General features: G+C 31.2%; 1 protein-coding gene across 8 annotated transcripts in view; it reads left to right on the top strand.

The window, feature by feature from the left end:
• The window catches only part of LOC134715200 (insulin-like peptide receptor), a 61,674-nt gene that overhangs the window by 9,890 nt on the left and 27,363 nt on the right, over positions 1 to 24,421 (top strand). For all 8 annotated transcript variants that reach the window (XM_063577221.1, XM_063577230.1, XM_063577229.1 and 5 more), the window contains exons 2-9: positions 5,497 to 6,051; positions 14,154 to 14,332; positions 15,302 to 15,488; positions 19,978 to 20,076; positions 21,213 to 21,357; positions 21,887 to 22,104; positions 22,689 to 22,815; positions 23,221 to 23,274. In XM_063577221.1, the coding sequence (XP_063433291.1) occupies positions 5,497 to 6,051; positions 14,154 to 14,332; positions 15,302 to 15,488; positions 19,978 to 20,076; positions 21,213 to 21,357; positions 21,887 to 22,104; positions 22,689 to 22,815; positions 23,221 to 23,274 (1,564 nt within the window). The remainder of the gene's footprint in view (positions 1 to 5,496; positions 6,052 to 14,153; positions 14,333 to 15,301; positions 15,489 to 19,977; positions 20,077 to 21,212; positions 21,358 to 21,886; positions 22,105 to 22,688; positions 22,816 to 23,220; positions 23,275 to 24,421) is intronic.

Below are 24,421 nucleotides of genomic sequence, written 5' to 3'. Positions count from 1 at the left end.
GTTTCTGGTGGATTGTTGTCTCATTGGTAATCATACCACATCTTCACCCTTTGGTTTCTTGTGGATTGTTTTCTCACTGGTGATCATACCACATCTTTTTTTCATTTTATACTGTTGCTGTAGTGAATGAAATGTCGAAGAACAAAAAATAGTATTCTGTCAAAATATGACCAATGAAAAAGGTGGATTTCAAATTGATTTTGACTCCATGTTCATGTCGTTTTAAGTATTAATAACTGAACTCAATATGAGCCAATCGAAATCCTGTAAACAAAGGAGTAACCAAATGACAATAGATTGATATGATAAAATGCTATTATGTTCTATGATCAATATACAGGTATAGCCTTGACTGATAAAATTCTTTATATATCGGACTTTCAGAAATCATTCATAAGTTCAATGATCTTATTTAAACACTGCACTAGTATTTGTCCTTGCTATTTATATAATTCTTGCTAGTCACGATGACCTTGGGAACCGCAATGTTTTAATAGACTCCCACTTATACATATTTGTGAATACAACCTGGAGACCAATCAAAAAGTTGTTTGTATCAAGCGAACATAATAAGCTTGCTTGCACATGCTCTCTCAAAATAACAGACATAATATCCATGGATAAATATTCATTTTTCGGGAATTTTTAGATATATAATTACTGTAAATATCCGGGTTCACATTACGGGACATTAGGAGTCTGTTGATTAAAATAAATGCACAATTTGTTTTTCCAAAATGAACTGTGTTAAACGGGAGTGGTATGGCAATGATTCGGTTTCGGGGGAATCCTCACACAAAAAACCTTAATGGTAACATGATCATTCATTGATTCACAATAATAACAATTTACCTTTATCATGATGTTTATCTTGGTCTTTTCTATTTTGTTTGTTTGCTGTTTAACCGAGTTTTTTCCCTAAAAAAGTATAGTTCATGTAGAGAAATGATAAATAAAAAACAAGGTTTATACTCATATGTTCCAGAGTAAATGTAAAATTTATCACATGAATGATTCCAATTTCCAGGTATGCTAAAGGAAGGAAATGCTTCGCGTTAATTTATCCATGTTTAACATAGAACTAATTAAGAAGATTCATAGAAAATATAAATCGTGAATTTAAATAGTTCTTTGAAATTGAAAATATCATGTGCATGTACTCTCAAATGTATATAAAACGTCATGCTGGTATCATATTAATTAAAAATGTTTTCATAAATTTTATAAGAATTCAATGGTACTTTTTGTGTACAAACAGTACAAGAAATTTAATGCTCTGCTCTGTATAATGTGGTTTTTTTTAACAGAAATTCTCTTTTTTATGTTTTTTTTAACAAGGCTGGGATGTACAAGTACCCGGCTACGTCCACTTGTTTTTTTGTCCATCTGATGAGTTAAGCCTTTTTGAAATGATTTTTATAGTTCATTCTTATGTTGTACTGTTAAAACCACTGTCCCAGGTTAGGGGAGGGTTGGGATCCTGCTAACATGTTTAACCCCGCCACATTATTTAGGTATGTGCCTGTCCCAAGTCAGGAGCCTGTAATTCAGTGGTTGTTTGTTTAATTATTTTTTTTATAAAATAAGGCTGTTAGTTTTCTCTTTTGAATTGTTTTACATTGTCATTTCTGGGCCTTTTAAAGTTGACCATGTGGTAAGGGCTTTGCTCATTGTTGAAGGCTGTATATACCTATAGTTGTTAATTTCTGTGTCATTTTGGTCTTGTGGAGAGTTGTCTCATTGGCAATCATACCACATCTTTTTATTTTATATTTGCTTTGTTAATGTTGATTATAATACCTTACATTTATAATGACAGTTCTTTTGGGTAGTATGTTATCACATGATTTTCATTTAAATCCAAAGAAAGATGAATAACTTTATAAAACAGCAGTAAATAGGCCTATTTCCCAACAATGCCCTTTAAGCTTCTTGAATTGTCCACAATTTATCTTTTATCCCAAAATTTGTGCAGATTAGTGGAGAGGATGACCAACCCTTGCAAATGACCTTTTTCAGTACCGTCAATTGCAATTATTAACAGAAAGCTGTACATACTAGAAGTTGCAAGTTTCTGATGTAGGTTTGTTACTGGATGTACTTCTTCAACAGGTATCTTCAATGGTTTGAAATAAAGGTCTTTCTTTAGTTATTTCTGGTATAAAATTACAATTGTGGTATGTCACTAAGAAAGGGGTTTATAACCAAAATTGTCAACCCTTATTAAAGTAATTTCTTTTTTGCTGTGCCCTAAGGGAAGTAAACTTTTAGAGTTGACATTTTTGGATATTCACCTTTCTATGGAGATTATGGACCATAATTGTTAATGTTATACATGAAGAGCTATAATTTTAAAGAAAGAAAAAAAATATATTAACAGTATGATGTTTTTTGTCCTTCAAAATTTATTTACATTCATGTTCATATACTGTAATTGAATAGAGAGAATACAACTATGTACATAATACATACGTACCTCCTTTGGAGTGGGACTTTTCTTTGATTTATATTATTATGATAAGTATTACATATAATAGTTTGTACATGGCCTGTAAAAAGAAAAGAATATGTATATAAACATACTCAGTGGACTGACATCAAGGTTTCAATTGTGGGTAACATTCAGTAAAGTACCAAGTATACTGACTTAGTGTACTGGATATAAATCAGAACCAGGTGACATTCTTGTATATATTTCAAGTGGTGGTATACATATACAAGTATCATATGTACATAAGTGTTATCATTGTCAATTGCAATTGTACCTTCTGTCCTGGGGGCATTAAAGTAAAGATATAATAAAAAGTAAACAAAAAATAACATCTGCATTTACCTAATGATTTGCTCACCATTATTAAAACAATAAGTAAAAATTACGAGAAAAAAAATGCTTGAAGGGCATCATATTTATTTATTGTCTGTGCATCACTGCATCTGTCTTTAAGTTTAAAATTCCAGTGTGTATGTTGTCCTTAACAAAAGCATTGGAATTATAAGTTTTCAAGTTGGTTATTCTGAATTGAAAACTGTTCCAATACGAATAACAAAATTGATCAAATTTTGGTAACAACGCTTTTTTCCCAGTAATGTAAACATAAATTCCTCATGAAATCATTAGAAATTTTAATATTATAGTTCTAATGTTGCGGCCGCTGCACTCACAGTATTCTACTTTTGTGGGTCCAGAGTTAGTACATGTAGTGCCTATTAATGCTTATCATAGACAAATCACCATGTTCAATGTTAGCAACCTCATCAGTTACGTTGTCCTTTAGTTATATCTCATTGGTGTTTGTCCATACCAATTTGGTGTTGAAGGCAGATCTTTGATAATGCCTCTGTTATACAAGTATTCAGATGATTGAGGAAGCACTTCTGGGTCAAATGTTAAGGTCACTTTTACTAAAAAAAGAAGAATGGCTTCCTGATGGTAATACTTGAGATTGGAATTTAATAAATAGGTGCAAAATCTACAGAATGGGAAGATGCTCATTGTAATTGTGGGAACAGCCAAGGTCAATGTTACTAATAATAGAAGAAAACATGCGAAATTATTACTTGAGTTCTCTTGCTTGATTTAGATAAAATATACATGTACTAATGGAAGATATTGTGCAGGGGAAGAGCAATATTTTTAGTTGTGTCTTTTATATTAAAGTTTAAATTGTTGTTAACCTTTCTGATTTTTTTTCCATTTTAGATAATTTTAATAAATTGTGTAAATTGGATGTAGGTGTGATTTTAATGTTAAACTAGATAACACAAAAACAAGGAGTAGACAAAAGCTGAATTACCAATTCTCATCTACTTTGATTTTATTGCTGGGTTGCTGTTTCCTTTTATCTGTGTTATTTCCCGTCAAATTGTTTATAACCAAATTCTTGTTCTTTATAAATATTTTATATTTTGGGACAAGGTCGTCCATTGTATTTCATTGATTGAGTGCTAACATTGTCTGTAGAGCAAATCAACCTTGAGAAAAACTTGTTTGTTTAACAAACATAGCTCCAGTTACCAGTCATTTACATGTATGTATACTAATATATCCCTATTTCATATTGAGGAAATCTAATTAAGCATACAGTTTAGTTATGTTGGTATTGTCTCCGTGTAGAAATAATGTTTTTTTTTCTGGTTATTTTAATCAGATTATGTCACTGTAGCTATGGGAAGGAACAATTATTACCTAAATGTGTATCATGGAAAATGATTCCATTTGTATGAAATTTAAATCTTTGCTTCACTTGTGTTAAAACAGTATCAGATTTTTATTGCCTTTATACAATTATGATGACACTTAATCCTTGTAAAAAAGAAACAAAATTAGATAACAAAAAACTTAATGGTAACTTAATTCAGTTTTGTGTAATGATTAATTCTTAAAAACACATGATCGTGTATACATATTTATGTTCTTAGTTAAAGATCCACAACTTTGATGGGGGAGTAATTTTAAGTGAAAAAGAAGTGATTATTGTACATATATATTTATGTATATATGTGTGTCATAGTTATCTCTTACAATGAGAACATCTGTCATATCATGTATCTGTTATGCAAATTCTGGAAAACAATTTACAGTAAAAAAGAAAAGAAAAAGTAAAACCAGGAAATTGACTTTCACTGTTGATGTATGACATTACACCTCGTCAAACTATGGTGGAAAATTTTGAAGACATTCTTTTAAGAATTCAATTTTCAGGGTCACTTCTCAATTAGGCATTGTCATTGTAAAATGGGGTAGGGGAAATGAATATACATTTGTAGTTAGTATATAAAAGGCTCCAAATGTGATATAAAAAAAAAACTCAATATAGTCCCAGTGTTTAAGCTTTATTGTGTTGGTTGTAATTAATGTAAATGGATTATATCGAAAAAATAAATAGAAGCAGAATTTTCTGTTGATCATGGATAGCAATCAACCAGTTCCCATAAGATAATTTAACAGTTATTTGAGTTACTCTTTAAACTTTATTGTCTACAAATCTTGTGGTAGTATGCTTGCCTCTGTAGTAGTAGGTAGCAGATTTGACCCCTGGTCAGGTCATTCTTATAATCTGAATATATCTACATCAGTATTAACAGGCATGTCTAAGAACATTTAGACTTCTCGGAGTGAGAATGATGTGTCTAGATAGAGTGATGTCTGTCAGTCCTCTTACCTTCATTCAGCTAGCATGTGAAAAATCTCATTCAACTTTTGGGCCTATTACAAAATTAAATATCGATCAACATGAATATATTATTGTCCTAAATTTCTATGTAAAATTTGCTGCTGTATGGTAAACAGCTATCAACCAACCAATTGATAGGGGGAAAAACCAATATCCCTTAATTTATGGTTTAATCTTCAACTATGTATTAAAAAAATTATGTATAATACTATTTATCTTCTTTCCAAGATTAGTATGGAATAATTGGAATAAAGGCTTTATATGTTGTGCTTTTGCTATTCTTGCTGAAGACATTTAAATGTTTTTGTTTTTTCTATTTCAGTTTGTAAGAATATTGACATACGGAACAAAGTAGAGAACTTTGACAAATTAGAAAATTGTACAGTGATTGAGGGATCATTAAGTATTCTGTTGATAGAAGGTGCAAACGAAGAGCAATATCGCCAACTGTCATTTCCAAATCTAGTCGAAATTACTGATTATCTTCTGCTTTACCGAGTTTATGGATTAAAAACTTTAAGCAATATCTTTCCAAATCTTTCTGTTATTAGAGGCCAGCGCCTTTTTTTCAATTTCGCCTTTGTTGCATTTGAAATGATGGATTTGGAGGAATTAGGATTAATTGGATTAACTGTGATTGAAAGAGGAGCTGTGCGTCTTGAAAAGAACCCCATGTTATGTTACATTGATACCATTGATTGGACGAGAATTGCCAAAGGAGTCGATCGTAAAGACCATTTCATCAAGGACAACAAAAAGACAGCTGAATGTGTTGACATGTGCCCAGCTTACTGTGCTGCAACTCCAAAAAGTGAATTTGAAAACCACAGAGAAATTAAACGATGCTGGACATATAATCATTGTCAAAAAAATCTTGGTAAGTTTTTATAATAGGATGAGTTTGACTGTCCCTCTCAGTCTCTCACCCCTCTTTTATTTGAAAGAAAGAAAGATGTGAAAATGTAAAGCAGGGTAATTTCTGATTATCGTCAGTATTATAAGTCTTCTTCATAGGCCAGGGAATTTTTATTTTATAAAATTTTACTTGTATGCAACTGAAATATAACAATTTCACAAATTGAGAATAGAAGAATGATTGCAGTTTATATTGCATTTATCTAAGGTTAGTATAGGGTTAAGAAAAAGCAAAAATGACCATCAAGACCATATTGGAAACCATGTGCATTTTCAACACAGCATTGATTCTGTCAAGTGCATACAACAGTTTTAAGGAAGTTCCCTACTCAGTTTCAAAATAACAAGCTGTAAATGGATAGGGAATTCATAAAGGAATCAAAAGAGCAAAAATAAAATAAACAGTCAATGTGCTTGTTTTTTTTAGATATAAGCAATTGAAATTTTGGTGGGAAAATGATTTTTCATAACTTTATCAAGTATAAGGTCTAAAAATATTATTTTTTAAGACTTTAATAGATGGCTTATAATTTATAATGAAACATATGAAAGATTTATATAAAGAACAATGAAGAAAATGGGCAAATTTTTTTAAGGCATTCAAATGGATAAAACCTGTGGATTCCGAAAATCTGACAAAAATTTCTAAGCATGACAAGCGAACTTCCTTAACTATGTAAGAACAATTTTAAGCCATTATTTTGACATACATGTATTCAGGGAAGCTTTCTTATAAAGAAAAATCTGTATTTCGGACGTATTTAAAGGCAAACAAAATCACTACCTTCCAGACCCTTTCGTCGAGTATTACTGCAGTACATGTGATCGTTTCTGTCAGGTTTCAAGGAAAAATGATATGGGTCTATTGTATGGTGTGTAACTTCTAAAAATGTACATGTATTATGATCATGCTGGTTTATCTTACTACTAAAATATAAATGTGTTGTTAAAACTCCATATTAATAAATTAAAGCTGTGTGACATATATGGTAATGAAATAGAATTGATGGAGATTTATTTAATGTTTGGTTTGCTAGAGTGATTTAGGTGTATCAGTTGTTTACTGTAGATAATGTCTGTCCAGGATAATGTTGTCTGCCATAAAGCCTTACGATCAATCAGTTTCCTATTGTCCGGATGTTATTTTAATACTGTAGTAAAATATTGTACTTTTATAGAATCGTCAGTACAAAAAGGACAAATAGATATTAATCCTGGCACATGCATGTGACTGTATTTTATTGATTTAGGTACAGTGACACTATTGCATGGCTGCACAGGGAATGTTTAAACTAAAAAAACAACAATAAAAACAAAATCGGGATGTTATACTGGGGATTTATAATGGTTTACAAGCTGTATATTGCCATTCATACCTAAAACTTATTCTTTGTTACATTACTTGCATAAATTTCGAATGAATAGACCAAAAAATGGAAACGGGATGTGTCAAAGAGACAACAACCCGACCAAAGAGCAGAAAGTACATTTGCACTGTAAATTTAGATTTCAATGTGTACATAGTTTCATGATTAATAATGTTTATAATATTGTATATATCCTCAACAACATTTTTTACTGACAGTATGTGCATGCTGTATTTTAATTATCTTACAAAACAAAAATGAAAATGTATCCTGTCACATTTTTTCACAATTAACAAAAACATTGCAATAATTTTCCAATTTACTATTACCTGGAAAAACCATGAAGATTATCACATCTTGCAGCTAATTTTAAAGTGGGTGGAGTTCAAAACTATCTGAAATTCAGGGAATTTAATTCAATTACTATAGTTACTCCTTGTTTATAATGTTAATGGTTCATCCTTATAATAAGATGACCTTCACCCGTCCAACTTTTTTTTTATCAAACTTTACAATGCTGTTATTACTGATGTTGCTTTGTTTTTTGGGGAATTATAAACATTTCATATGAATCATATACTGTTTATAATCAACTTATTTTTGTGGATGCTTAATTTCACGTTTAACCCTTTCAAGACAACTACAGCGATTTGATTTCGCTATTAACAAATTTACAGAATATATCTAAAAGATGGAAGAACCATTTTTGTCCCGCCTTGAAGTAGTCAAAAAGCAAGACATACATGTAGGTATGGGGTTTCCGGTGTCAGCCTCAGCTACAAATGTTTTTAAAGGCCAATATCAGCATTGAAATGATGACATCCAAAATACAAATAGAACTCACTTAAATTAAGAAAATAAAAATTAAAAAAAATGTACACTATAAATCTCTCTTCTAAAATATAAATTATACAAAATTGGAGGAGTATAAATTAATTCACAAGGTAAATCATTTGACACAAACTTACCAACCTACATGTACATGTAGTTTTGGCTGTTCTACAAGTGTGTGGTTTTGCACCCACATCCCAGCAGATGAAAGAAATAATTTATAAAACATTTTCAGTACAACCAGTTTTACAGATGATTATATATATAAAGATGATTACAATCCTTAAACAAATATTTGTGGCATCTAAAAATATGTCTGTGGCAATCCTGAAACAAATATTTTGTGGCATTGGATGTATGAATACTGAATGTAATGACTGACAATATATGCAAACTGAACTTGCAGGAAGTTATAGAAAAAAATATTTTATCTTTAATTTGTAAATCATTAATTTATAATACATGTAAATCAAAAATTTCATTTATTATTTAATCGGAAAAAAAACCCCATGAAACTAGAAGAATAGAATGTTATAAAATCTGTGGGAAGATATGTATTTTGTCAGTTAAAAGGTAATAGAGTTTCTAGAATTTTGCCTCTAAATTATATAGCAGGTTTTATAAAAGATGATACAATGATTTATCTATTGTTACAGAGATTTAACTACAGGTATTGCGTCTTTGAGATATTATATTTCTGTGAGCTTGTAGCAGTTCATTGTACGTAGATACAAATGTATCTATTAGTATTTGTAAAAAAATGGTTTAAATTACAAATCCTTTTATTGCTTAAAATCATTGAAACAAAAGCAGCATTAATAGCTTGTTGTTTTGCATCATGGTTTGTTCGTTTGTACCATCGGTCATTGTCCTCACTCCGAACTCCTACAGATTCTTGTTAAGGAAGTAAAATGTCTTTTCCCTTTTTTAACTTCATGGATTGGTAGCATTGATCACATATGATTTTGGGTGTTTCACAATCTGATTGAACCACAGATCTAGTGTCCATGCTTTGCTTACATGATCTGTATATGAATCAGATTGAATGTTTCACATGATATTCAAATAGGTATTTGTTTAAAAGGAACATTTTGTTAACATGCAACTAAGTCTTAAACTGTTTGACATTCAATGGAAATACATGTATAAACCTAACAAACTCATAATGATCTCCACCTTCCTACCTTATTTAGAATTACAAAGATATGAAATGAGTGCCAATGAGACACCTCTCCATTCAAGTCACAATGTGTAAAAAGTAAACAATTATAGGTCAAAGTACAGCCTTCAACACAGAGCCTTGGCTCACTCTGAACAGCAAGCTATAATTAAGAGCCCAAAAATGACTAATTAAAGTGAAATAATTCAAACAGGAGAACCATAATAAAGGTCTAGTATATTTAAAAAAAAAAACGAGAAACAAAAAGCAATAATATATAATTATAATTATGAACCACATCAACAAAGGACAACCACTAAACAACAGGCTCCTTTTACTATTTTTTCATACCAGGCCTAAATTAAAATATTGTTTGTTTCCCCAATCCCGACTCTGCCAAGCCAGGTGTTGGTAGGTACATGTAGGTAGGGAAATAATTTTGTTTTTCCAAAAAGCTTGAACATTATTGGACGATCTGGAAAGCCTGAAAATCCAAAATGAATAAAATAATATTTGACTTAGTTTTGACAATAAAATTTTATGAGTAGCATCAATTTTGCAGGTTCGGTCGGGATTGGGGAAACAAACAATATTTTATTTTAGGCCCCAGCATGATCATGATCACTGATTCTGGTTCTGTAGACAAAATGTGTGTCTATGGTACAATATTTTTTATTCTTCGTATAATGAGTTTATTGACAGTTTAAAAAATTACAAGTAGACTACTAACTATATAACATGCACACATATAAATATTGCGGTTTTTATCCAACACAATCATAGGTTTGAATGTAGTTTACAATTTAGACTCGTTTATATATATGTATATATGTAGCTGAGTCCTTCTTGGTTAAATCAAATTTATTTCTGGGTTTTCCATATCAAATACAAACAGGAGTTTGTGGTAATACAATTAGTGTGCCATTTATTGTGAATGCCTGTGGCAAATGACACATATACATGTACATGTATGTTTAAATAGAAGATTCTGGTTTAGCTATTACACATGTACATCTTATTTAAAATCAGTGCAATTTTTTTTTCAAGATTTAGATTTTTGTCCTTTGGGGAAATCTTAAACTAAACTGGTTGACATCTAAATATAAGCCATTAGCTAGATATAGTGTAACAGTACTTGTTAATAACTATTATTTTAGTAAAGGGTACAGGTAAATTTTGTACATGTATGTTTAAGGTTTACAAATGAAGTATTTCTTTCAATAAAAAACACCATTTAAGTGGATTATGTTGAAAAGTATTATCCAGGGTTAAAATATAATCAACAGCTTATTTATGAAAAGATCATAGTGTTGTAGAGGTGTAATAAATTAATCTTTCACCCCAATGAATTCAATCACAGAATATTTCCTCAACATTATTTTTACAAGACAGCAGCTTACAATATTACGTGAGATATCCACAATTCACTGCTATCACTCTTTTCAAACAGTTTACATGTAGTTTTCCCCTTTTTTTGCCTCATTTGAAAGAATTACTTTTTTTTTTACTTATTTGTAAATATCAAAATCACAGAAAATTTATTTCTTTTAATATCACAAACCTACATGTACATGTACCCAAAATTTGTTTATCAAATTGTTTTGCCTATATTTAGATTGTTGTCAATGTTTTCTATAACTATCTATGGTTATTTTGGACACATAAACAGGCCAAGGTCATAACTCTTGAACTTACACAACTATTTTGTTCCTAAGTGTCATATATACATCAAAAGGGATTGCTGTTCTTTAGTTTTGGGGATTATTGGACATCACTTAAAATGAGCAACATCAAAAACTGTTTCAACAGCTTAAAAACAGTTTGCAAATATGTAACAAAGTAGGATATCATTGACATCTCTCAACATGCTCTTAATTTGTTTTTCAAATTAATTTAAATTTGAATGCTTTCCAGAAGAGAACTGATTATAGAAATTGTTGACATATATATTATATACAAGTACATGTATGTCATGTATGTATGAAATTTATGATATAGATGATAAGTTTTGTAATAAAATGAAGATCTCATAACTTTCAAAGTAAATTAATAAGTTTTTTCAGCTATAATTCAATGTATCTGAAGGTTGCCTCAAATATGAATATAATTATGATGGGGAAAAAAATTGTTTAAAACAGAAACAATTTTCAAATATTTATTACAAATGCTCACAGATTGCAGTGACTTCTGAATGGTTGTGATTTGCAACAGCTGGGATTTAAAAAAGGTGTTTTGAAATGTAAATTTGTAATTTATTTTGAGTAAATTTTTATCACAACACTTTCAGGTCTATCAGTCCTCTGTGTGTTAGAGGATGTGGGTTCAATCTTTCAGGTCTATCAATCCTCTTTTTGTGTTAGAGGATGTGGGTTCAATCTTTCAGGTCTATCAGTCCTCTTTGTGTGCTAGAGGATGTGGGTTCAATCTTTCAGGTCTCAGTCCTCTTTGTGTGTTAGAGAATGTGAGTTCAATCTTTCAGGTGTATCAATCCTCTTTGTGTGTTAGAGGATGTAAGTTCAATCTTTCATGTCTCAGTCCTCTTTGTGTGTTAGAGAATGTGAGTTCAATCTTTCAGGTGTATCAATCCTCTTTGTGTGCTAGAGGATGTGGGTTCAATATTTCAGGTCTATCAGTCCTCTTTGTGTGTTAGAGGATGTGGGTTCAATTTTTCAGGTCTATCAGTCCTCTTTGTGTGTTAGAGGATGTGGGTTCAATCTTTCAGGTCTATCAGTCCTCTTTGTGTGTTAGAGGATGTGGGTTCAATTTTTCAGGTCTATCAGTCCTCTTTGTGTGTTAGAGGATGTGGGTTCAATCTTTCAGGTGTATCAGTCCTCTTTGTGTGTTAGGGGATGTGGGTTCAATCTTTCAGGTCTATCCGTCCTCTTTGTGCTCTAGAGGATGTGGGTTCAATCCAAGAAGGGGTTAAACTCAATACTTGTTTAAATTGATGTTGGCTATATATATATATTATATAAAGCTAGTAATGTCATCACATGATTTTCCAAGAAGTTAGTGCAAGATGTACTGGTTATCTCACTGAAAATAATGTATCTGAAAAGCTATCTCTCTATGGATTTGTGATATATGTACTTTGTGAACTTAGCATGTTGAAATTTAAATTAGTGCTTTGTTCTTGTACATTAAGCAAGGTATATCCATCTCTCGTCAATAACCATGTTTACATTCTGAAAATGCTTGTAATATTTGCTGCTGGACACTATCCATTCAATATATATATAAATTAACAAGCTCTACACCTTGAATTCATGAAAAGTTAGTTATTAATGTGATATTCATCATTTAATATGCATAAAATGTACAACACTAATGGATTTGTACATTTTACGCATCATTGAATCATTTTAGTAATCTAACATTTTGAATTCAGAAGGACATAACAGAAAAATGACTTAATCAATAGTAGTTTGAGTGTTGTTTATTGTTGGATCAAGCTATCATCTGTTAGAGTTATACAATCTGGTGCAGTTCATTGAAGTACGCTACATTATCGATATATATATACAGTTGTACTGACATGTAAATCGACCACTGTTTAACATTGTAAACAACTCCTGGAGACTTATTATTACACTACTTTGAAAATAGATTGTCAATTAATACACAGTTATCACAATTCATGTGACTAATGGAGATTAGAAGTTATTTTTTGGTTCCTATGCTTGGTTGATCATGCGTTGTTACCTTGTATTTAACCTTAAGGATTGTTTACTTGGGAAAACAAGTCACACATTTAAGTGTTGATTTTATTATCCTGTAGAAAAACAAATTACTGGTTGGGACATTCCATCTTTTATTAGATCTGCATAGAATGTCATGTTAATTCATATGTTGTGGTCGAGAATGGAAAGTTTTGAATTTTCTAAAAGGTGTTAATAATTAATTTTTAGTTTGATTACGGTATATTTATACCATGATTTTTTTTATAAATTTATGTGAACATTAATTAAAAATTATTCCATATTAAGGAGATGTGGTAGGATTGCCAATGAAACAACTCTCCTCAAGAGACCAAATTACACAAAGATTAATTAATTATATATGACATTAAGAAATTAAGGTCATTCCTCTGTATTGAACTATCCTTTTTAGAAATCAGTCAATCACAATGACCTGTATGTAATAATAGAATGCCTTTAATTAATGCATTTTTTAATTTTTTTTTATAAAAAAACACTGTAATAGAGCTGAAGAGGCAGACACCATAGACATTGTGAATGATAAGCAATTATATTAGTGTGATTATTTAGCAGTCTCATTTACTGAAGTTTGAAAAACAACTCCATATCAGACTGGAAACCATCTTCACTAGCCAAGGGTTCCTACCCAGTCTGCTCTCTAGGAGAGGATGGGACTGGATCATAACCATTGATTAGCGAAGAAGCTCTAGAGGAGAGGACTGTAACCCTTGGGTAGCAAAGATAGCTTGAAACATTTAATTACAGGAATAAAAATTCCCTGACTTGATCTGTAGTTGTGAATGGCATCTATATCAATTTCACATGCATGTCTCTGTAATGTTAACAACTAGGACTCCCCACAAATCAGGACCTTCTAGTTGAGAATTCATTATTAGGAAATGTTGGATCAGAATTGATGCATTTTCTACATACTTTTGTTGGTTAATTTTTTTTTACTATAAATACATGGACATGAATAACTGATAGATTTATTTTTGTTTTCTTGTAGACTGTCTCTGTGGGAAAGATAGATTCTGTATCCACAACAGAACAGGATGTTGCAGTGAGAACTGTTTAGGAGGATGTTCTGGTGAATCGAGTATGGACTGTGATGCTTGTAAGAATGTCATCTTCACAGATCAAAGGGAATCTAGATGTCGCAATAGTTGCCCTGGTGGAACTTATATGGTACGATAATATGTGATAGTGATAGAAGTTTAACATACATGCTGTAACATTATAAAAAAATATTGGGGTGAAATTTGAAAATAGTGCGAATATAAGCCTAGAAAATGTGTGAAACACAGTGCATAAAAAGAAAAAAAACCCACCTTTATAAAAGACATAATCATGGGAAAACATTATCTTTGAGTTTGAAATATATGTAAGGTAAAGATACTTTAGTCCAAGGGGAACTTACTTGTTTAATTGTTTATTTTAATAAACTTGTAAGTGCAGTTATTACATTCTATTTAAAAAATATAATGAATCATGTGCATCTAACAGACAAAACTGGATAGTAGAAGTGCACACAACTCACTTAGGCCATTGTTATTATATTTTTAGTTTTACGAAATTTTTTGACAAAACCAATGGGTAGGAGGACGAAAAAAAAACAAAAAAAAAACTGCTGCTGCTGATTTTTTTTTTAATACCAACCGTCAATATCAAAAAAAAATTTTTTTATTTCACCAGGTTTGATTGATTGATTGTTGGTTGCTTAACGTCCAGTGTCAAATATTTCATGCATATTTAGGACGATATATTTCACCAGGAGATTTTCTACTAGTGTAACAACTATTTTTTTTTCTTGACAAGGTTTGAATTGAAAATCAATGTGCAACAACTTACTAAATCACCAAGAGCATAAATTTAGATTCTTTCATGCAGTTATGAACTAAAAATATATTTTTTTTGCATGAAAAACACTGGGTCGGAGGAGAAAAAAAATAAAAAAATCAACATTTTTAATTTAATTTTTTTTCCTATTTGGCAAAAATTAGGGTAGGAGGGTGCGTAAAACTAAAAATAAAAAAACTACGGCCTTATGGCTCACACATTTAAATGTGCAAACTTTTGTCTAGTGTAACTGAAAATAATTATGAAATCACTTGCATAGTATTAGTTTATCTCATTTCCCAATTATAATTTTTTCAGTACAAGAACAGAAGATGTTTATTGGAAAAGGAATGTTTGGATTTGAAATTAAAATTGTTAAACGACCCAGCACTTGGAAATGATTATCCCGGGAGGTGTGTGGCTGAATGTCCAGCAGGATTTACCAGAGATAGCATGGACAATACACTAAATAGATGTATAAAATGTAAAGATACCTGTCCAAAAGGTGGGTGGTAGATCATATTGGAAATATCAAACTCTTGGACCAAAGAGTGCAGAGTTTATTTCTACATTATATAGAAATATCTATACAAGAAGATGTGGTATGAGTACCAATGAGACAACTCTCCATCATGAAAATGTTTTTCAGCATATTTTATATCATTTTATCTTTTACTTTTTCTTGTCAAGAACTACCATTTAATACTGGGTAAGCTCTTACAATTTTTTTGCTTATACACAAAATACTATCTTTCATATTTTAAATCTGAATTTATGTTTTTATTTATTTTTTACTTTTTTAATTTTTCATGAGAAACTTCACTATACTTGTTACCTGTACTTTCATGAGTTTCTGAGACTTATTACATTGGTTGCAATGAATTACATTGATTTCCCAGTGAAATAAAAACTGATAGTTTCTCATGTGAAATAAACATGGTTATTTTACTCCTCTAATGTCATACAACAAAAGGCGCAGTCAAGATGTGGATAACGTCCGATCAAAACAAATTGTGAATGCATAGAAAAAGATATAGTTCCCTGTATTTGTCAATGTAATAAAAAGAATAAATAATCAAAAAATTCAAATATTGAAAAATATTCAACTTGTGACTGAACAACACTGATAATTAACAGTGTTCCAGCTAGGATTTCAAAAGGGCAGGGTGCCAATCCTGAAAAAGGGCATTTAACGCGTGATATGATAATATGAAAAGGGCATATTTTAATAAAAGATGTTAATCAAACAGTGTTTATTCCTTGAATCACAGGTTATACAAGAACAACATCATTAGCCCATATAGAACTCTATCTTTCTACTTTTAAGGCTGAAAAACTTGTCAAGCAGCTTGTCACACAAGTTTTTTTATCATTGCTTGGCACAGTTGAACTTTATATGCAGTATGTTTTGAAAGGTGACCTGTTTCATACTGTTTCTATGGTCTGCCACATTTTACCAGTTTCACCTTTCTACCTCTGCTGTGCCTAAATTGTAAAACTTTTTATTGATAATTAAAGAAATTCAGACTTAAACAATTTATTATCTTAAGAAAAGACATTGAAGCATTGTTTTTATACGACCGCAAATTTTGAAAAAATTTTCGTCGTATATTGCTATCACGTTGGCGTCGTCGTCGTCGTCGTCGTCGTCGTCGTCGTCGTCCGAATACTTTTAGTTTTCGCACTCTAACTTTAGTAAAAGTGAATAGAAATCTATGAAATTTTAACACAAGGTTTATGACCATAAAAGGAAGGCTGGTATTGATTTTGGGAGTTTTGGTCCCAACATTTTAGGCATTAGGGGCCAAAAAGGGCCCAAATAAGCATTTTCTTGGTTTTCGCACTATAACTTTAGTTTAAGTTAATAGAAATCTATGAAATTTTGACACAAGGTTTATAACCACAAAATAAAGGTTGGGATTGATTTTGGGAGTTACAGTCCCAACAGTTGAGGAATTAGGGGCCAAAAAGGGACCCAAATAAGCATTTTTCTTGGTTTTCGCACCATAGCCTTAGTATAAGTAAATAGAAATCTATGAAATTTAAACACAAGGTTTATGACTATAAAAGGAAGGTTGGTATTGATTTTGGAAGTTTTGGTCCCAACAGTTAAGGAAAAAGGGGCCCAAAGGGTCCAAAATTAAACTTTGTTTGATTTCATCAAAATTGAATAATTGGGGTTCTTTAATATGCCGAATCTAACTGTGTATGTAGATTCTTAATTTTTGGTCCCGTTTTCAAATTGGTCTACATTAAGGTCCAAAGGGTCCAAAATTAAACTTAGTTTGATTTTAACAAAAATTGAAACCTTGGGGTTCTTTGATATGCTGAATCTAAAAATGTACTTAGATTTTTGATTATTGGCCCAGTTTTCAAGTTGGCCCAAATCAGGGTCCAAAATTAAACATTGTTTGATTTCATCAAAAATTGAATAATTGGGGTTCTTTGATATGCCAAATCTAACTGTGTATGTAGATTCTTAATTTTTGGTCCAGTTTTAAAATTGGTCTAAATTAAAGTGCAAAGGGTCAAAAATTAAACTAAGTTTGATTTTAACAAAAATTAAATTCTTGGGCCTCTTTGATATGCTGAATCTAAACATGTACTTAGATTTTTGATTATGGGCCCAGTTTTCAAGTTGGTCCAAATCAGGATCTAAAATTATTATATTAAGTATTGTGCAATAGCAAGTCTTTTCAATTGCACAGTATTGTGCAATGGCAAGAAATATCTAATTTCACAATATTGTGAAATAGCAAATTTTTTTTTAATTAAGAGTTATCTTTCTTTGTCCAGTATAGTAAGCAAGAAATATCTGCAAGAATTTTTTTCAATTGGAGTTATCTTTCTTTGTCCAGAATCAACTTAAATCTTTGTTATATACAATATACAATGTATATTCACTTTTTACTACCAACTGATAAATTTAAATAATCTTTACCATTCAGTGATAACAAGCAGTTTTTTTACATCATGTATTTAAATGAGTAGTAATTGTTGCAAACTCCATTAGAATATTTTAATTGAAATTAGTTTTGGAATAAGGGAAAGGGGGATGTGAATAAAAAATTGGGTTAAATTTTTCTCATTTGAAATTTCATAAATAAAAAGAAAATTTCTTCAAACATTTTTTTGAGAGGATTAATATTCAACAGCATAGTGAAGAAAACAAAAATTTTAAGTTCATTTGAATACATTCATTCTGTGTCAGAAACCTATGCTGTGTCAACTATTTAATCACAATCCAAATTTAGAGCGGAATCCAGCTTGAATGTTGTGTCCATACTTGCCCCAACCGCTCAGGGTTCAACCTCTGCGGTCGTATAAAGCTACGCCCTGCGGAGCATCTGGTTGCAAAGTGTAGCAAGTTATTTTATATTTTATCACTTCGTGCACTTCCGTAAGTTCCGGTGCTTGTTACTCGAAAATGTACATCAACCTAACTTTCGGCTGCAAAATAAGTTTGTTACTTCATTTAAACGTGATACAAGTTGCCTCCAGTAAATGTTCAATCCATTTATTGCATTAAAAACGTCATTATCCTTTCCAAATAACTTGTCAAACATCGTTTATTTTTGTAAATTTTCTTGCATTGTCTGCCATTGTTGACCGATTTCTACACTACGGATCGGAAACTGACCAGCTATGACCGAAATCCGTATTTTTACAAAAATTACTACGGATATACGGATGGAACAGCTGACAGAAGAATATTGATCCCAAAAGGAAAAATTACGAATTCCACACGCATTATTACACTTTTGGTTACATCTAAATAAACTCATCATTGATTGGTGTATAGAAATCCCAATAATTTATATGGATTGTTGTAAACTATTGTAAAGTTGCTTAACTCTTAGACTATTACACTAATCAGCTAATATCAATATATTATGGCCCAGCTTACCTTTATATATCTTTTGATGAGAAACACTGAATTTCACACACAAGATAGTTTTTAATTAAATTGCAATTGATATATTATAATTTCTTTACCTTTAAAAAAAATTTAAAAACAATTTAGTGCTAGATATTTAGTTGGTAGTTTCTCACAAGGACCTTAGTAAATTTTAAAAATTTTGAAATGTGACTTTAATTATATACTCAGTCAGATATGAATTGAACAATATAAAAAGAACATTATTTACAAATGACTGTTTATACTAAAGTAAAATCCAAACATTGTAGCGCACCGCACGAATGAGCACTTCTCTTTCAAATCTCACCACTTCTCCCTATCAGTTTCAAAAAGAGAAGTCACTTCTCCCTATAATTCTGAAGTAGTGTGAGCCCTGTAAACAGTACGTAAATAAGATGTTAATATGATCACAATATGGTGGCCGATTTTGTTATTTTCGTATAAAAAATGAAGGCAGTCAATGACAAATACGTCTGAATTTTCTGTTTATTTTACGGAAAACAAGTAAAATACTGTCTTCAACGAATTTATTATGGTTTTCAACTTTCTGTCATTACGTTTCCTCCATGAAACTACGGTAAACATCGCAAATTGTGACCAAGTTGTTGTATGCACATTTCTTCAAAGATAATTGCCGACTGACCGATTCTATTTGAATGAATTAATGTTGATGATCATTTATGACCCATCCGATAAATGGATCACCTATCACAACAGATTATGACACCAGTTGTAACCGTTGATTAGCTTGGGGTCGTAAACAAAGTCATAAACTTTTCCCCAGGTAAAATTTAGTAAATAGCGTATCATATCAATACGAACAAATTAATATGCAATCGATCTTTAAAAAAGGCAGGGCGCCCTGGAAACTGTAAAAAGGGCACAGGGCGCCACTCAGGAAAGGGCGGGCGCCGCGCCCTCTGAAAACGGCCTAGCTGGAACACTGATAAACTCATGCGCTACGCGCATTCATGAATTAAATTTGTTCGGTCACTCGTTGAATAATTTTCCCTTTTTAAATGCTAGATTAGTTATTCTATAAATGTTTAATTACATATATTTTGATATATTGTAGAATGTTCTGGTAAGAAAGTAGATAGTGTACAGGCAGCACAAGATCTCAGTGGTTGTACTAAGATATACGGGGCATTAGAAATCAGGATCATGAAAGGAAGTAAGTTTAGTTGTCATAGTATTCTTCTACGTTGATATATTAGATTATTTACTAAGTAATGAAGTTATGTTAGTATTCATTGTTTGAAGTTGTTGCCACAAAAGTTAGGCTATTGGAGTAGAATCTCACAAGGCCTATGTAGACATATCAAAGTCAGGTTGCTCTGACCTTACATTTGACCTTTGACCCCTGTGATAGTAAAATGTCTGATTTGTGTTAGGTGCACTTTTATACTGCAGCATTTAGCATGTTTAGATTGACAAAACTTTGGATGCAGAAGCATCATGCTTACCTTTAATTCATCTATACAGTTTACAAACTGCAGACTTTGTTCATGGGTCAATATAATTCTTTCAGATTGACCTAACAGTAACTATGTGCCAATTTAACGCAGGCTATACAAAAGGAAGGGCTATAAACCCAAAATATCAAAATGTCATTTCCTCAATCTTGAATTCTCAGCAACAGTTAAAATGGGGGAATTAGTCTAGTTTATCATATGATATTTGCCATTCAAAATACAAGCAAACTCCAGATAAGGCACTATACAATCTGAACTCAAGAGACAAACAAACTCCAGATAAGGCACTATACAATCTGAACTCAAGAGACAAACAAACTCCAGATAAGGCACTATACAATCTGAACTCAAGAGACAAACAAACTCCAGATAAGGCACTATACAATCTGAACTCAAGAGACAAACAAACTCCAGATAAGGCACTATACAATCTGAACTCAAGAGACAAACAAACTCCAGATAAGGCACTATACAATCTGAACTCAAGAGACAAACAAACTCCAGATAAGGCACTATACAATCTGAACTCAAGAGACAACCAAACTCCAGATAAGGCACTATACAATCTGAACTCAAGAGACAAACAAACTCCAGATAAGGCACTATACAAACTGAACTCAAGAGACAAACAAACTCCAGATAAGGCACTATACAAACTGAACATACTCAAAATAAAAATTTATAAGCTTGCTTTGTTATATGTTTAATTTGATTGATTCAAGTAAATAACAATCATGAAAATTATCATGTTGTTGCATATCACCATAATTAGCGATTTAACTTGTACGCTTATAAATGACCAGCATATATATTCATCTTTAACCTATTTTTTCAGGCAATATACAACAAGAACTTGAGACAAATTTAGGACAAATTACAGAAATCAATGAATATTTATGGATTCATAATTCTCATGCATTATTGTCACTAAACTTCTTTAAAAAATTACGGGTAATTGGTGGAGAAAGTTTAGTTAATGGGTAAGTTCCATAACTATAAGAGAAAAAAAAATCCTGCCTTTAAAGTAGTACATGTAATAGATTGGAGTGAATTTTTAACAATTGAATAATTTTATGTTTATGTATTATATTTTATGAAAAAATGTGACATTTACCTCAGAAGACCCATGTTATACTGTTAATTCTAGTGTGATATGTCCGACAGTTGCCAGATTCAAAAGAGGAAATAAAATAAAAGCTATTAATTGTAAAAAATCAAATAAAGAACACACACACCCTGAACTTTAGAAAATTAGGTGATAATTACATGTGTCATAGCAGTTATTTTTATGGTACTGATAAAACATTTAACATTATAAACTCTTAAAATTGATGTAGTTATTCAATATTATATGTATTAGATACAAATATATCTCATTAAAATAACAAAAAAAGAACAAAAATACATAGTGCAGAAAACAGGCAAGCAAAATATTGAAACTGTTAATGTTTGTAAATTACTTATATCAATATCTATTGTCATTTCAAACTTTTTTTTTGTTCCTTATAGGTATGCCTTATTAGTGAATGATAATGAAAAACTACAGACATTGTTTCCTAAAGATGTCGAGAACAATTTAACAATCAAAAGTGGGAATTTGACCTTTCACTACAACAGAAAGCTATGTGTTCGTCTGATTAATACCTTTGAGAAAAATATAAAGATGTCAAAAACTGCCCCCATTCTGAATGATATCAGCAATTCAACCAATGGAGATCAAGCACCATGTAAGTATTGTAATTGACCTTCACCTTTCTTTTTCAATTTAATTCAATTAGATACAAGAAGATGTGGTAAGAATGCCAATGAGACAACACTCCATCCAAGTCACAATTTGTAAAAGTAAACCATTATAGGTCAAAGTACAGCATTCATCATAGAACCTTGGCTCCCACCAAACAGCTATAAAGGGCCCCCAAAAATGACTAATGAAAAAACATTCAAACGGGAAAACAAACCGTCCAATTTATTTAAAAAAAAGGAGAATACTTATAAACAAGCGACAATCACTGAACATCAGGTTCATTACTTTAAATAGGTGTAAACAAATGAAGTGGTTTTAAACATTTTAACAGGCGCCAACCTTCACCCTAACTTGATACATAGCAGTCTTATATCACAGCATAGAAAGACACACTATCAAAAGTTTTATATACATAACCAATGAGCTTTTCAAATGTACTGAATAACAACATATATACACACAAAACTCCCTTAGTTTACACAACCAATATTCATTATTCTTATGAAAGAAATAAGCTGAAGGATCTTTTTTTACATATTTTACACAGACTTTATATCTTATTTACAGGTCATGTATCAACGTTAAATTTAACTGTGTTCCAAGTAACTGGACATGTAGCTTTCCTGAAATGGGATAGATACAAAATGGGAGATACAAGGGCCCTGATTAGTTATGTTATCAAGTATAAAGAAGCGTAAGTATAACTCTATTGTCAAATTGGTAGTATTTTACATTAATATTTTGGCTTGGTGCTTTTTTGTCACATAAACAAAATTATCTGAAGCCCATATTTAGCATATTTGACTGTTTAGTATCTTCTCCAAGCAAATTAATTTGAAAAATCTCAAGTGATTGATGCTACTTGGTTAGTTTACTTTTTTATTAAGATATGAAGTACATGAGGTATAAAAGTAAGTAAAAACATAGGTAGATATATAACTAGGTTTAAAGTTTGAGATCAGCATTATAAAAAGTGTTATTCATAATAAGGAACTATAACTTGAATTGCTATCTCATTGATACATGCCATGTTAACCTCAAAATTAATTTTATTCATAGAAGATAAAAAAAATATTAAATCTTGTGTTTTCTTTTTCAGTCCATTCCAAAATGTCTCAATTTTCGAAGGCAGAGATGCATGCAGTGATGATATGTAAGTCTGCAGTATATAATATTTTAGAAACAATTACTGTAAAACAACTCATTTTTGCAAGGGATTTATTTTTGTGACTTTCATGAGTTAAAAAATTACATGAATATAAATTGTTGTGAATACGTAAAACTTGTCCGTATCTTCCTTTATTTAAATGCATCAAGTAAATTTGAAAATGTGAAATTAAGATGTGGGGAAGTGTACTAGAAAGGACTAAATGCAAAATAAGGTATCTGCCAACATAAGTTGGTTTATAGAGTTGTTGATTGGACACTTGATTGAAATACATCTTACAGATTGTTCAAGTCAGAAGACATTGAAATACATCTTACAGATTGTTCAAGTCAGAAGACATTGAAATACATCTTACAGATTGTTCAAGTCAGAAGACATTGAAATGCATCTTACAGATTGTTCAAGTCAGAAGACATTGAAATGCATCTTACAGATTGTTCAAGTCAGAAGACATTGAAATACATCTTACAGATTGTTCAAGTCAGAAGACATTGAAATACATCTTACAGATTGTTCAAGTCAGAAGACATTGAAATACATCTTACAGATTGTTCAAGTCAGAAGACATTGAAATGCATCTTACAGATTGTTCAAGTCAGAAGACATTGAAATGCATCTTACAGATTGTTCAAGTCAGAAGACATTGAAATACATCTTACAGATTGTTCAAGTCAGAAGACATTGAAATACATCTTACAGATTGTTCATGTCAGAAGACATTGAAATGCATCTTACAGATTGTTCGAGTCAGAAGACATTGAAATACATCTTACAGATTGTTCAAGTCAGAAGACATTGAAATACATCTTATAGATTGTTCTCAAGTCAGAAGACATGACTAGATAAACACAATGATCTATAACACATATTGTGTCACTTAGAAATTGTAGTGATCACCTGTTTTCTCTTTTACCGTTGACCTGGTTGTAGTCCCTACTTTATCTGCATAACAACTTTACATAATCGGACCACACTTCCACAGATATCCTGCAAGACATAAAGTTATTCACCTTTTAAATTGAATTCAAATGCTTCCATTTGATGATGTTCACATTCTTCTCCAAACATATTTAACTTGTGCAGGTTACATTGTGTTTAACCATAGATATATAGATTCCGTTTTGATACATTT

The sequence above is a fragment of the Mytilus trossulus genome, chromosome 4 (genome assembly GCF_036588685.1).
Source record: "Mytilus trossulus isolate FHL-02 chromosome 4, PNRI_Mtr1.1.1.hap1, whole genome shotgun sequence".
In the NCBI taxonomy this organism is placed as follows: Eukaryota; Metazoa; Mollusca; class Bivalvia; order Mytilida; family Mytilidae; genus Mytilus; species Mytilus trossulus.
Note: the sequence above shows the minus strand (reverse complement) of the source record. Positions and strands in the feature narration are given on the sequence as shown.